Source organism: Sprattus sprattus (genome assembly GCF_963457725.1).
Source record: "Sprattus sprattus genome assembly, chromosome: 8".
Lineage (NCBI taxonomy): Eukaryota > Metazoa > Chordata > Actinopteri > Clupeiformes > Clupeidae > Sprattus > Sprattus sprattus.
Window position 1 is genome coordinate 18,300,132 of NC_137927.1, and position 15,525 is coordinate 18,315,656.

Genomic DNA, 15,525 nt, shown 5'->3' on the forward strand with positions numbered 1-15,525 from the left:
GGTTAGGAGCTCGGACAGAGGTGAGCCGAATGTAAAACTAGTGCAGGATGAATTATACCACATGTGTGTGTGTGCAAGGCCATGGCCTGCCTTCCAAAGAGGTATTGAGCATACACGCCCCATATAAATCACACTATGGCCAGCCCTGTCTTTATGCAATTTCTGGAAAAAAAGAGGTGAGTATTCTACTATTCTTCTTTTACAGGAAATCTGCACGTTTAAAACAACCTAGAAAGAAGGTTTAAGGATAGGGATCATCTGTTTCATGTCTTTGTTCCATTAATAAGCAGGAGGTGTCCGGTTGTGGGTTTAAGGAGTCATGAGAGTGCTCCCTGAGGAGGGAAGGTCAGTGGACTCTTACACCCCCCCCCCCCCCCCCCCCCCCCATATGGTCTCTTTCCCTAACCCAGCTTTGTTGGAAACCACACTACAGAATAGGATTGGTCAGTGTGGAATACAGAACCAGCCATCACTTTCAGGAGTCAGGAAATCTGATTCAGTCACAATGCCAAATCACTGTGGATCAGTTAACCTCACATAAAAAGCAAGCCTTCTTTTGTGCACACATATGCTTGTGTCTCGTACTCTCGCTCTCTGTTTTGTGTTTGCAGCTTAGATTTAGACTTGTTTTTGGAGGGAGAAAAAACCCCTTTGCCATTCCTTTCCATCTGGTGTAGTCTCGCAGCGGTGGGTTAAGTGAGATGGCTGCTGTAAGGTGTTCTCCTGCGCTGGCAGTTGTACTGCACTCTGCAGGGGAGGGAGATGAGCAGGCGAGGCTGTTAGCGAGCGTTTAGCCTCAGCCTCAGCCCGTGGCTCTTTCCTCCAGCGGCAGCAGCTCCTCACTTCATCACACTTCCACAGGGCTCTGGTACGCCTCGGGCATGTGGGCTCTGCATAAACGGAGAAACAAAAGGGCATACACACTCACGCAGACACACAATCTGATACACACACATACTCACACCGCAATTTCCCTCTCAAACGCACTCTTTTCTCAGCCTTTCTGTCTCACAAATACACATACACACAGTACACTCAGAATCTGCTCTACTGGGGCTTGCATGTTCTATGGCTCATAGTCAACACCAACATGATCGTGCAGGCCAATATGGCCATAGGGTTCATGAATATTGAATGTGGATATAGTATAGTATAGTAAAGTTAGCTCTGATAGTTCAAGGCCCTGTCTGTCCATAAAAATGTCCATATAAAATTCTGTTGGGCTCACTCAATACACTCATAACGCTGTTCTCAGGCTCTGTCCTATTGATGGCCAGAGGCAGGATTTTGGCCATGTCAGCAGGACGGCGATTATATCTGTGAGAGCAGTCCTCTCTGCCCTGCTCCCCCCTCTGCCTCAACATTGCCCTAGTCTAAACAGCCTGCTCTTTAAAGGTCCCACTGACCGTACACCCCACCGGTCAGCCCCACAGCTCCCAGCATGCCCGTGGAGCACACTGGCCTATAGGAACCCTCAGGCAGTAGTCAACTGCCTGCCCACAAACCCAACTGTACACTGATTTGTATGCATGCGTGCGTGCGTGCGTGCGTGTGTGTGTGTGTGTGTGTGTGTATCAGTGGATCTTATTTGGTTGTTCAGTCTGGGCTCCACTGAAGAAGAAACATTTAACGGCCTCCTTTATGTAACCCACCCTACCCTATACCCCCAACCCATTTATCCACTGTGTTTGTGCACAGGCTTGGGGGATTGCGTGTTTGTACACGTCTGGAATTTCTTCTTCTTTTTTTTTTTTTGCCTATCTGCGTCTGTGTTTTTATGTTGGCGCTTCAGTAATTAAGGAGCAGCATGCCATCTTGCTTGTCCAGCCCTGCTGAGTTGTCTTCATATTTGAATTTGGACATCTGCGCTACGCCTCGACTGGAAGAGAAGGAAAGGAGCCTCAATTAAGAAAAGACTGGACCTGATTGGCTGATGATGTTTACTCTGAGCCGCTCAGTAAACAAAGCCCGTGGTCACACTGGCGCTCCTTGCATTGTCTGCACTCCTTGTGCTGCTTAGTGAGTGTCTTTTACTGAGAGACTCCCTGTGTGCTGTTCTTTCAGATGTGGCCCAAAATGAGAACAGAGTCGGTTTATTTATTTTATGTGACAAGAAAGGACACAGTAACTCAATTCCTTGCCTCTTTCATTTAATTTTGTGGCCCTCTTTCATTTAATTTTGTGGCCCTCTGAAGTTAGGCTTTTTGCTGTACCCTGTACTGTACCCTGTTGCTGTATTCATTCATTCTCTCTCTCTCTCTCTCTCTCTCTCTCTCTCTCTGTCTGTCTGTCTGAGGGATGAAATGTGAGACCATGAGCATAGAGAGCGCTGTTAGCTGTCCACACGTCTGAATGAGCCACTCAGCAGTATTATGTGATGGGATGTCTTCTTCATCAGTGCCTCGTCATTCACTTGTGTTCTGGTTTCCCTTGGCACTGAGCCAGCCTGGTTTACTGTCTTCATTACTCTGTTTCAGTGCAGGTTTTTTATTTATTTATTTTTTCGTGTCAGGTTAACTCTACACACACACTATCCTTTTGTGTTTACATCCTGTGGCGGGACCCGTTGTTGCCGTCTCTCTCTTTCATCTTCCATCTCTTTTTTTCTCTCCTTTTCTCTTTTCCGTGTCCTAATTGTCGTCATACAGCTGTAAAGGCGCTCAGTAACTCTAGTTCTCTGCTCCAGTTCTCAGTTGGGTAAATGTTTTGAGACACCTCGTGAATGTGGTACATGTAGAGGCGCACACAGACAGACACACCGGTCCCCATGGGGCTAGTCGAGGGCTGTGTCGTACGTGAGGTGCACTTGAAACACGCTCTGGGCCCGACTCGCGGGCTGGCTGCTGTCTGGGAGGTACGGCAGAAGTGGATCACGTCCCCATTTCATGTGACCCAGAAATAAAGAGCGCGGCATCATGGGAGATTTCCTCTCTCCAGGTGGCCGAGAGCCTTGGAGATTGTGCTTATGCGCGCGCGTGCGTGCGTGCGTGCGTGCGTGCGTGTGTGCGTGCGTGCGTGTGTGTGTGAGAGAGATGTGTCCTCATACGTACATTGTGTGCGTGCAGTATGCGTGCGTGTGTGTGCGTGCGTGTGTGTGCATGCGTGCGTGGGTACATGTGGGTCGGTATTCCCACTTTGATGATTGAAATTGAGTTGAGTTTGCATTGTGAGCCAGTGTGTGTGCGTGTGTGTGTGCATGCGTGTATGTGCATGTTTGCCTGCATAAACTGCTTATGTGGGCACTAGCCGCCCAGCAGGAGGTCTAGAAAGGCTCAGGCACAGGTCTGGCTGATAGCTCCCTGCTCTGCTGCACCAGCGAAGACCTCGCTTAGACTGCCCTCTTGATTATTCTCCTCAATTATTAATAGGCTCTGATGGAGCTCACTGCATTTCCCCACCACTCATTTCCTCTTCACCCACCTCTCCTGTTTGTCCTATCTTTCCTCTCATTCTTTTCATTTATACTTCTTTATATACTTCACCCTCTCCTCCTCTCTCTGAGTTTTTAGGGGGTTTCTGTTTTACTGGTAGTAATCAAATCTCTCACTCTTTCGCTCTCTCTTTGCACTTTTGTTCCTACTGTCCTTTTCTGCCGTGTTTGCTTGAGTGGTTTGCAGAGTTCTGGTCAGTGTGACCTCCTAAGGCTGCCGCAGCAGACACGCATCTTCAATTTAAAACCTCACTGACTGAGCCACACCGCTCCCACCAGGGTGCAGACAAAAAGGGACGAACAGCTCTTTGTTGGGTACAGTATAGCATGGGCCTTCCTGGCATGGCTTTCCCTGCACTGCCAGAATTATGGCTTTGAGAACAAAACGGATCCTTCGTACCACTCTACCCCGCCCCCCCCCCCCCCCCCATCCTTCCCTGTTTCTTTCTTTCGTTCTTTTCGTTTGCTGAGGATAAGACATTTATTGGCGTGTGAATAATAGTTTGATAAGGGGAGGAGGGGATTAGTGACTTACGGCGATGTGAGAGAGGAGCTTTCACGCAGCTGGCTGAATGATGGCTTTAGCACCCGAGTGTTTCCTAGAGGGCCCGATGGACCACGTTGTTCAAGGCTATCAATAATTTAATCGTGGAATGAGAGTGCAAAAATGAACAACTGAAAGAATGTGCGTGTGGATTAAGAAGGATGAGAGCAGGTGTCTGTGGTTTTGTGTGTGTGTGCCTTTGTGTGTGACAGCAAGACGGAGAGAACTGGCGGTGTGGGATGGATGGATGTGTGCTGGGGAGGGGGGTTGTGAATAGAAGAAGTGTGTGTGTGTGTGTGTGTGTGTGTGTGTGTGTGTGTGTGTGTGTGTGTGTGTGTGTGTGTGTGTGTGTGTTTCTGTCTGTGGGTAGGAGTGTGCTTATGATAGGGCTCCTGTGCCAACAGTTTATCACTTTTGAGTTTAAAACATCCCCCTCCTCTCTTCTCTCTCTCTTGTGCTGTCTCTGCCTGTTTGTTGTTTTAATGCTTTCTGTCCTCCGTTTCTTTTCCATCTTTTCTGTTCTTATGTCCCTGTCTAGTCTCAGCACAGCTATTGGCTGGTGCTCTGAGTTGCTGCCCAGAGCTGTCTCTGCTGCTAGAAATGATGGATTGTCCAGCCTAACCTGGCACCCTGGAGATGATCTCAGGTCCAGTGTTTGGGTGTTAAGACACTGGTCTATGGAGCTGGAAGAACTAACCCAAGAGCGCTTTCAAAATGCAGAGGGTCCTCTCTCTCTCCATGTCAGATTACTCAGGACTTCATTGAGAAAATCCCACACAAGAAAGTACATGGTGTTCTCCGTCCATCTCTTGGTAGCCGGAAGGTTCAGGAAAGATGTTAAGCAGCAAAGGAAACTAGCGTGGCGAAATGGATGGCGACAGGATGTTCCAATCCCACAGCCCTCAATGAGACAGAGAGGGAGAGAGAGAGAGAGAGAGAAAGAAGGAAAGAGAAAGCCGAGATGGTGGGAGGGAGAGGTGGAAAATGAAAGGGAGAAAAAACCTGCAGATCAACAAACAAAAGGAACTTTCATCCTCAGCAGCTGATTTTAAAACAGTGCTCTTTGTTTGTCTGTCTGGGGATTAGCTTTGACCTTGGTTCCTCTTCACACACACACACACACACACACACACACACACACACGCACGCACTGGAGACAGACAGAGACACACACACACACACACACACACAGTACACGCACAGTACACGCAGACACACTCACACACAGTACACGCAGACACACACACACGCACTACACACAGGCACACACACACGCGTACTACACACAGACACACCACACACTCTTCCCCCGCCACTCTTTAATTTTCTACCAGGGAGGTGCTGACAAACAGGCTCACAGTGTGTTATTGTGTGCCGAGCGTCCAGCTCTGTGAGTTGGCCCTGTGTGGCGAGCTCTGTGTTATTGACCACGCGGCGGGGGCTTTTATCTGTCTTTCTCCCGCGCCGCCAACACCTGTGACCTTCATACCTCAATGGGAGGGTCACTAAACACATCTGGACTGCATGTTGGGGGCCCATTTCTCCTGTCAAAGGAGGGCTGCTTTCCTGTTTGCTCCAGACCAGGTTTTAGGCTGTGAGTTTCCCCTCCTCTGATGTGCACTATGAGTCAAAGGTACCCTAGTGCATCTATTCCTGAAAGTCAACAACCCCCACCCCAACCTACCTCCACCCCCCTTTGATTCCTGGATCTGGGAAGTTGGGGGCTAGCCTTGAGATGTTGTGCTGCTTTGTTGCAGACATTTAAGAAGGAGCTTAAAAGCCTAAAATGTGCTGTTTTTTGTGTGTGTGTGTGTGTGTGTGTGTGTGTGTGTGTAGGAACTGGCTGACCTGCGCCACGTTCACACCAAGCTGAAGAAGCAGTACCAGGAGAAGATGGCTGAGCTGGCCCACGCCAACCGGCGAGTGGAGCAGCACGAGACGGAGGTGAAGAAACTCAGGCTGCGCGTGGAGGAGCTCAAGAAAGAGCTGGGCACGGCTGAAGATGAGGTTAATACACACACACTCACACTCACACTCACAGATACGTAAACATTCACATACATTCACCCACATAAGCAGCACATAAGCAGCACACGTCCCACATAAAAATCCTGGTAGGCGAAAACCTACTTGGCAGTAAAGACCTCTCTGATTCTGATTTCTGATTCTGATTCTGACATGCACTTTGTGCAGCTGAAGAATGCTTGCACTATGCTTTAGAGGATGTAGTCACATATAGACACACACACAAGCACTTTTGCAAATGCACAGTCTGACATACAAACACACACACACACACACATTCTATGTGTAAACCCTTGCTCCTGGATCCATAAATGTAGCTTATCTTGAAGCAAATGCATACACACAAGTGTGTAAGTACAAACAGTTTATGCATGCTGGTACATCCACATGAAGCATTCCCAGGCACACTGTGTTGTTTTGTTGCTCACAGGATTAATGAGTGTCTTTGAGTGGACTGACATAAAACAAATGATAAATTATAATGCTTGTGTCTGCCGTGCAGCTTGTTGTGGTTTAGATTACAGTAGTAATCAATTTGTTGTACCCATTATGAATGCAGTGCAATATGGCCCCTCTGCATATCCAGGCATTGATATCATTGATGTCTCTCTGTGTGTGTGTGTGTGTGTGTGTGTGTGTGTGTGTGTGTGTGTGTGTGTGTGTGTGTGTGTGTGTGTGTGTGTGTGTGTGTGTGTGTGTGTGTGTGTGTGTGTGTGTGTGTGTGTGTGTGTGTGTATGTGTGCACGCGCTACAGCTGGATGAAGCCCATAACCAGAGCAGAAAGCTCCAGCGGTCCCTCGATGAGCAGGTGGAGCAGACTGAGAACCTCCAGGTCCAGTTGGAACATCTGCAGTCCAGGTAACACACTCTCTCCATCATTGTCTCTCTTAGACACACACATACCTGCACACACACATACCTGCACACACACATAGAGAAACTGATAGCTGCTGGAGGTTGTGGCAGTTTCTCTCCCTGATGATTGTGCTGAGAGCATTAGTAAGGGGCTGTTGACTCCACCTTTCTCTCTCTCTCTCTTTCTCACTCACGCACTCTCTCACTCAGACCTATATACACACTCTGCTCACTCACTCTATCTTTCTCCCATTCTTGTCTGCCTGATACTCCAGCTCACATCATCTCCAGGTCTCCGTCTCTTTTCTGTCTGCTTCCCTCTCTTCCCCACCCCTCAGCTTCTTCCTTATCATTCTGCTTGCGTTCCTGACTCACACCCTCCCACAGCCAATCACATGCTGCAGAGCTGCGGGTTACCTTAGTAACAGGGAGAGTTCTGGACACCCCCACAGCTCCAGCGAGCAGAGCGACAGGCAAGTCGGCATGGAAACGCATCTGGAAGCACTGCGATAGGCAGCCCTGTTGGCATGGAGACGCCCAGGCTGACACACCCTCGCTGCGCAGCTCATTGTTTAACTCCTGCACCTAAGTCGTGTGTGTGTGTGTGTGTGTGTGTGTGTGTGTGTGTGTGTGTGTGTGTGTGTGTGTGTGTGTGTGTGTGTGTGTGTGTGTGTGTGTGTGTGTGTGTGTGTGTGTGTGTGTGTGTGTGTGTGTGTGTGTGTGTGTGGTAGGGTCACAGGGTTATCACACCCGAGCGTAATGCGAGAGTGTGTTTCGACGCATGAGTATCAGCGGTTCATCAGGTTATCGTCTTGCAGCCAAGAGAAACCAGGGGAAGTCACAGGCGTTTAGCCTCAATGCCCTGCATCACCAGTGGGGTCCCGTCAGCAGAAAGGCATAGCACCACTTACCGTGTTTAAATAATTCTCCTATATGAGAGAGAGAGAGAGAGATGAGATATAAACCACTTAGTGGTGCCTTTTAATGAGACAGACTAATTTAATATTCAGTTTTCCCACTGCGTTATGCTTTTATGGTAATGTGTGGTAATGCTGTAGCAGTCTTTAGTTCACCAAAGTACCCAAGTCAACTCGAAGTACCCAAGTCCACTCGAAGAGCAAAATCACAGACACTTATCCTTGTAGGGACAGTGCCTTACTTGTGCCGTGGACCTTACCTGTGCCTATAGACACCATGACAATTCAAGAACACTGCTGCCGATTCCTGGGAATTTTGAGATTATTGAAATACTTATATTATATACTTATATTATATAACTTACGTATTGACTTTATTAAGAATATGAATTATTAAGAATATCTACAAAGATTGAGCTGAAATCAACAATTACCATTTTATGAAGATTAAAAAGAAGAATCAGATATTTTTAATGGAATGACATTTATCGACTATTGTGGTGACATTGTTTTGCAGAACTTGCTTTGATAGGTCTTGCATATAGGTTTTGATTTCACATTATTTTCTTTTTAAAATAATGAACCTGTTTAAGGATTTACATTATATGATTAACAATTTGTTCTTCGGAAAATATACTTATATTTATTTGCTGAAGAGTCAGGAGCATGCTCAAGCTGTAAACATACGTATAAGAGGACAAGGAAAAGTGAATAGAAAAAGCGATGTAATCATAACCCTATGTGATTATAGTCACCATCAAACCGTATACCTTTATTCACCTAACCACCGACAGAATGCGTGCAATCTCCATATTGCCTTAGTTTTGTCCTAAGATACTATGCTAGCACTAAACCGTATTGCCTACAATAAACACCACTGCAAGTGCCTTGGATGAAAATAGAGATTAATTTTCACATTCATAAAGATATTTTAGCAAGTAGGGTAATTAGGGTAATCTTCTGTCTTTTTTGAGAAATACGTTCAGTAAAGTCAATACCGTTTACAACTCTTTCATGAAAACACATTCCAGCCGTCGTCAGCGGTCGTTACAGTGAAATATAGAAACTGCTTTCGCTGACCACTAGGGGGTCTCTAGAGGGACCTCTGCAGGAGCAGAGGGAGAGTCGGGGCTAGAGTGTGAGAGAGGAGCAAACACGGAACGGCTTTATGGAAGAAACGGCTTATGTAACACAAGATGAAACTGTATTGGTATAGACAGCACCTATATCTCGTTTCCAAATATAATAGTGTACCTTATGAAGTTTATATATCGCCCTGTTCTACCTGTGCCGAACAGGTGGACTTCGCAGCTGGCAGTCCCACCAGACACAATCCTAGTCTCAAGTGGAGAACCAGGAGGTGGTGGGGGGGGGGGGGGGGGGCACCCTGTTTTGGGGTTGTCAGGGTGACCGTTGAAAAGGAGGAGCTGTTGTCAAGGAGATGGATGGAGTTATGAGTTAAACTACAGTTGTCATGGTGATGTAGGGTGGTATTTGTCTCATGCAGCCAGGTAGGCAAATCCGTTGGCCGCGATGGCAGGGCAAACACAAGGCTGAGCCTGGAGATGGTGTGCGCATCGCGTGTCAGCATTGAGTCATTCTACACACATGCAAAACACATTCTATACACACACACACAAACACATATACACACACATACTCACACACTTTTATATTCTATAGAAAATGCTGTAAAAGAGGTTTTTATTTCACTCTCTTCTTTCTATTTCTCTCGCTCACTGTCGTTTTTTGTTTGTGCAGAGAAAGCCCTTTGTGACCTCCCATACTGTAGAGCCATAACACATATCTGGCCTGAATCAATAGTTTTTCAGAAGGCAGGTGATCCCTCCAAGGCATGGTGGATTTCTAGAAGAAAGCACACACACATATTCACACCCAGCCATAGACATAACAAACTCTCTCATTCTCTCTTTCTCTCTATCTCTCTCGCTCTCCTCTACTTGACCTTTGGCCTTCTGGCTGTGTGAACAGCAGTGAGGTCATAGGCTAGAGGGGGAACAAGATGTGTGTGTGGAAGAGCAAGGGCTCGTGTGTGTGCATGAGAGACACACAGCGATAAGGTCCGAGCCGGGCAGAGCACCACTGATAACAACGTCCCTGGGAAGCGGCCTGGGAACGCTGCCGGAGCATCATGACAGGGAAAATCCTGACCCTTGCGTCTCTCCAGGCATCCCGTGTCCTGTAATGGCTCCTTGGGTCCTTAATCTAGCCCTCCTGGCTGTCCATATCTGTCACTGCCGCCACGTTTAACAACCCGAACACGCCATCCCACACTCAGGCAGCCTGACAGCTCCAGTGGATTACCACTGCTCAACATGACCAGATATGGGAGTGTATGTGGTGTGTGTGTGTGTGTGTGTGTGTGTGTGTGGTAAGAGGTGGATGGCTGACTGGTGTGTCTGTGTGTGTCTGAAGGATTTTTGTATGTGTGACGGACATGCTATTTAGCCGTCTCTAAACACTGGCTGAAAGAGGCTTTTGTGGAATGAGAAGGAAGAAAATCTGATCCTTTTTGTGTGTGTATCGATCTCCATCTAGCTGAGAGCAGCCAAGGATCGTCTGTGCCTCCAGCCTTCAGTCCTGAGTGTGTTTGTGCATACGTGTGACTGAAAAAGAGGACTGGAGAGAGACGCTGACGCTGTTAGCACATGACTGGCCTTAAACAGTGGACCTGGGTCAGCCAATCAACATTCCCTGTTGAATGAGAGATTCATTTCACAACTCTCCCGAATGTCTTTCTCCAAATTCTTCATTAGCATGAAATACCCATTTGTAACCAACAAGCCAGTAAAACAGTGGGTGAGTTGGTGATCAAGTCCTCTGTTGGACTGGCACACATGGTAAAATCATGAAACAGAAAGAAATATGTCATGGTTGTCATGTTTCCCTGCTGTCCGTGCAGAGGCACAAAAACATTAATTCTCGATTCAGTTACCCCCACCCTCAACCTTGCTCCCACCATCATCATCTTTTGTAGGACCTTGGTCATGTTGTAACCTGCTAAGTGTTTTTGGGCACAATCGAAAAGCTTTTAGCCCTGTTGCAGGCCACTGTGGTCACATTTCAATTATGTGCAATTTGGCCCCATTAACAGGATTCCTCTTCCTGACAGTGCAGACCAGGAGAGAGGGGAGGGGAGGGGATGGGAGGGGAGGGGAGGGGAAGATGGGGCAACCAGCCGTACTTCCTTTTCCACCAACATGGAGACCTCTCTGTTCTTTTTTAGTCGCTCATGTTTTCTCTCATGTTCTTTTCTCTCTGTTTCTCTTTCTCTCTCTCTCTCTTACCCTAAGCAAGACATTTGACATGACACAGACCCCTCTGAACTCTTCAATCCTGTCACTGTAAAGTCTGAATATACTTACACTCCATATTTATGCGCATGTACATTCATTTACTACGCAGGCCTTGTCATCTAAACCTGCTCACACCGCAGGGAAGATGAAGATTCCATTGCCTTTGGATTGTTGCATGACTCATTGAATGGTGTTGTAGTTCCTCCTTTTCCGTACAGTACTCTCCTCAGCACAGTCATGCCCCCCCCATAAATAGGACTCCCTGCCTGGCTGCAGTGGGCCTCTGCAGTAGCCCCCAGGCCCCTCTGCTAGTCCCCTAACACGGTCATTAAGGGAGGTGCAGTGGCCAGGGATGTGCCAGAGCTCCGGCGGGCTGGGATTTATACCCCACCTCTCCCCACCGCCACAGCCACCGGTGCATGAAAATGTAATTAACCCAGGCCAAGCGGCCTCCTTTCCTCTATCTGCTTCTCTCACACTCTCTTTCCCTACCTCTCCCTCTCCCTCTGCCTCTACTTAAAACTGTATGTGTCTTACTCAGACTATCTTCTTCCTCTCACACAGGCTTCTGTCTCTCTCTCTCTCTCTCTCTCTCTCTCCCTCTCTCTCTCTCCCTTGCTCTTTCTCTCTCCATCTCCAAGCTATCTTCTCTCTCCATCCCACGGTCCTCTGTACCTGTAACAACAGTGCATATTGCACACAACATGTGGCTTTAAGGCCTGCCCTGATATCCACATGTGTAACTAAGCTAGTCATTGCACATTGTTTTATATGTCTCTCAATCTTCAGCGGTGTGTCAGAGCCATCTCTGTCTGTGTAGAGACCAGCTGGCCTGCAGTGGCCATGCCATCAGCAGCTGCGGTTCTCTGTGACGTCCCCCTCTGTGTCCCTCATGGCTTCATCACTTCCATTACGGATCCTAATTCATCTAACCAGGCTCCATATGGTGGCGTGCCCAACATGTGTTATAATGCACTGGCCGCTAGCCACTGTGGTCCTGTGCCATCTCGGGCTATCCACTCACCTCACCACCCTAGTCATCCCACACACACACACACACACACGCGCACACACACAGAACACCTGGTCCAATATTGTAGGGGTCCCTACTTTACCCTCACCTTAGACCTCTCACCCTCATCCTTCACACCTGTCTACTTTTGTCATGTATGCCTATCCCGTGTGTGTGTGCCTGTGCGTGCGTGCATGCGTGTGTGTGCCTGTGTGTGTGTGTGCGCGCGTGTGTGTGTGTGTGTGTGTGTGTGTGTGTGTGTTTGTGTGTGTGTGCGTGTGCACGCGTGTGTATGCGTGTGTGTGTCTGCTCATTGTGGGGGTGGCCTCCAGTGTGATATCAACCCCATCATATCTTAATGAATAAGTGAGAGGGGCACTGTGAATGCTCGCCTCAGCTTGAGGTCGCAGTTCATAAGAGCTGCTGTATAATTGATCAGTTGTGTGAGTCATTGCCTGTCAGTCGCTGGCGCTCTGTCGCTTTCTTTTTTCCTCTTCTTCTCTCCTCACCCCTGAACACACACACACACACACACACACACACACACACACACTCTCTCACTCTCTCTCTCGCGCTTTCTCTCTCACACTTGGGTGTCAAGGTGTCGGCGCACATGCTCTCTTTCTCCTCATTTTCTCCTCCTCTTGCACTTCTAATACAGCGGTCCTGCCGTAATCACATATTCTTGCCACCTTCGCTTGTTTATACTGTACAAAACAGAAGCAGCATAATGACGCCCCCAGTGTTTCATTTTACATACTAATCGGACTTTGCGTAACCAGAGGTGTGGTGTGTAACAGAGCATCTAGCTTCAACTATAAACCACTAAAGAACACTCGGATATTTCCAACTCGGAAAACTGCACTAGCACCCCACTTGAAGACGTAGCTCTGACTCAGAAACTCTAAGAAAACAATTCCCTGGCTGCAGTTAGGTGATTCATTATCAGTGAAGGTAATATAAAATAACAAAACCTTGACTATAGCAAAGTACAAAAAACTCTTTTAATGTGTGAGAAGATGCGTGAAGAGGCAGTGTGTCAAAATGAACAAAAAATCAGAGTTATTGATGTCAAGCAAATTGAAGGAAAAAAAGTTTTTATGTTTACATTTGGCTCGAACGCATTTAGGTCGAAGCTGGGAAATATCATATGGATGTTCCGAATTCCGAGTCGTCTCAAATGCGCCATAACGTATGTCGGAAATAAACTAGCCTACCTGTTAAAAAAAAACAGTGATGGGTGAACTTGGTGTCAGCAGGCTCTTGCAAGCCGTGCACGTTTGTTCAGACGTAAGCACAGTTGGTGTGCATCATGTACAACATGTTAATGCTCTTCCTGTATAACATGTTAACGCTCAGGTTGCTAGTTCGATTCCCTGTCGAAGCGTCCTTGAGCAAGACACTGAACCCCTAATTGCTCCTGATGTGCAGTGTGCCATCAATGTAAAATGTGTATACACCCTTGTAAGTCGCTTTGGATAAAAGCGTCTGCTAAATGACGAAATGAAATGTAATGCTCATCATGTACAACATGTTAATGCTCATCATGTCAGATTTGTGTGTTCGGACAACCCGGTAGTCCTGCTGCATGTTGGTTAGCTACCAGGCTGCGTCACCCATGTGTCTATTGCACAGACGTCAGCCCGCCTGTGACTATCTCTGCTGCCAGCTCAGAGGTGGACCAACAATGATGACACACACCCCCATCCCCCAAATTGTGCCTCTATACTTTTTATACAGAAAGACGAGGCGGAATGACGCACAAATATTCTCGCCTTGAAAAAAACACTGTGTAAGAAGTCTCACCGTCATAGCTCCACTCTTGTGCACACTCATTCATACATTTGAAGACTTAGACACACAGTTTTTTTTCTCCTCTCTTGTCTCACTTCCAATTTTACAGAAAGATATACACACACACACACACACACACACATCTCTTCTACTGTCTCCCCTTCTTTACATCTCCCCCCCCCCTCCTTCCCTCTATCCTTCTAATGAAACTCTATTTACCTGGACAGCTGGCAAACGTACCCAGCAGGCATCTCAGTGGGCAGGTATTGTTTGGCTGCTCATTTCTGGGAGATTAAGCTGTTCTGCCCTAATCAGCCTCGACAGAGGCACAGACATGAGCGCCTGTGACAGCCCAGAGAGAGGATGGGCAAAGAGATGGATGGAGAGAGGGAGGGAAAGAGCAATGTTGAGCATGAAAGAGAGCGGTATAGAGAGTGTGTGTGTAAGAGTGTGTGTGTGTGAGAGACTGAGTGTGAGAGACTGTGTGTGAGACTGTGTGTGGGAACATGTTGGTTTAAGGAATTGAATGTTTTGGGTTTGCTCTCGTGCCTGTTTGTCTTTGTCATTAGGGGGGAGAGGGGTAGCGGCAGCTGGTTAAGGCTGGCTCAGACCGCCAAACACAGTGGCAGAGGCGCTGGCTGCAGATGAATGAAATTAATCATTGCAAAATGAGGAGCCTTCTCTCTAGCCCCAAACACTGATAAATCAGGCGCATTTGTTTCTTTATTTACTCAAAATTGTGGAGTAACTTGGCTAAGTTTCATCCAGTGAAGATCACCCGCATCCATTACAGTTGAGTCTTGGAGTGTGTGGAACATAAGCTAGCAGGGAGAACAAATGCTGGTAGTTACCTTTAGCTGGCTCAGTAGTATTCATGGCATTTGGAGAAGCCTGGCCTCAGGGTTGGACCTGGGTGTCTGCGTTTGAAAGTGTCTGAATAATTCATTGAGGTGGGAGATTTCGTTTACCTTTTTGCTCACTTATTATCAACCTGTCTCTGGGAAATGCAGAGTCGAGGACAAGAACCTTTCCCACCTCACTTGAGTTCTCACCAGCCTCTCTCTTTTTCTCCCTCCTTCTCTCTCTCTCTCTCTCTCTTTCTCTCAGGCTGCGGCGGCAGCAGAGTCCAGGGCTGTTTGGGAAGATGAGAACGTCTGCCTCGGCCCGGTTCAGCTCGGACAACCCCGACAGACCACCCAGCGACCAGGACGACGATGAGGAAGAGGAGCTGCAGATCCAGATCCCCTGAGAACCAAGAACCCGGAGTTCTCTCAGAGTGAGACAACAAGTCCCTCAGTTCTCAAGACTGATAACACACAGCTTTGTGCTCTAGGCTCCTCGCCAGGACTTTTTGGTCAGGCTGTCAGACAGACAGACAGAAAGACAGACAGACAGAGAGCGACACAGGCAGACAGACGGGCATATGTGGACTCCGAACGGACTGGTTGATAAACACTCGCAACTAACTGCCTTCTGAAGCTGTGGCACTGTCTCCACACAGCTGGTTCCCCCTCCAACCCCCAGCTGAAGGACCAAAGGAGCTGGATACTGAGTGATCAGCAGGACTGTGAAGGTTGTCAGTCTCCCTGCCCACCACCACCACCACCACTATACCTACATCTACTGTACTG

At 47.7% G+C, this 15,525-nt stretch overlaps 1 protein-coding gene across 1 annotated transcript in view; it reads left to right on the forward strand.

Moving 5' to 3' along the window:
* ccdc102a (coiled-coil domain containing 102A) overlaps positions 1-15,143 on the forward strand; it is a gene marked incomplete at its 3' end in the record, with an annotated part of 32,306 nt that extends 17,163 nt beyond the window's left edge. Inside the window, exons 6-8 of the mRNA XM_080843028.1 lie at positions 5,811-5,981; positions 6,754-6,857; positions 15,002-15,143. Of these exons, the coding sequence (XP_080699154.1) occupies positions 5,811-5,981; positions 6,754-6,857; positions 15,002-15,143 (417 nt within the window). The remainder of the gene's footprint in view (positions 1-5,810; positions 5,982-6,753; positions 6,858-15,001) is intronic.
* Between the last annotated feature and the right edge of the window lie 382 nt (positions 15,144-15,525).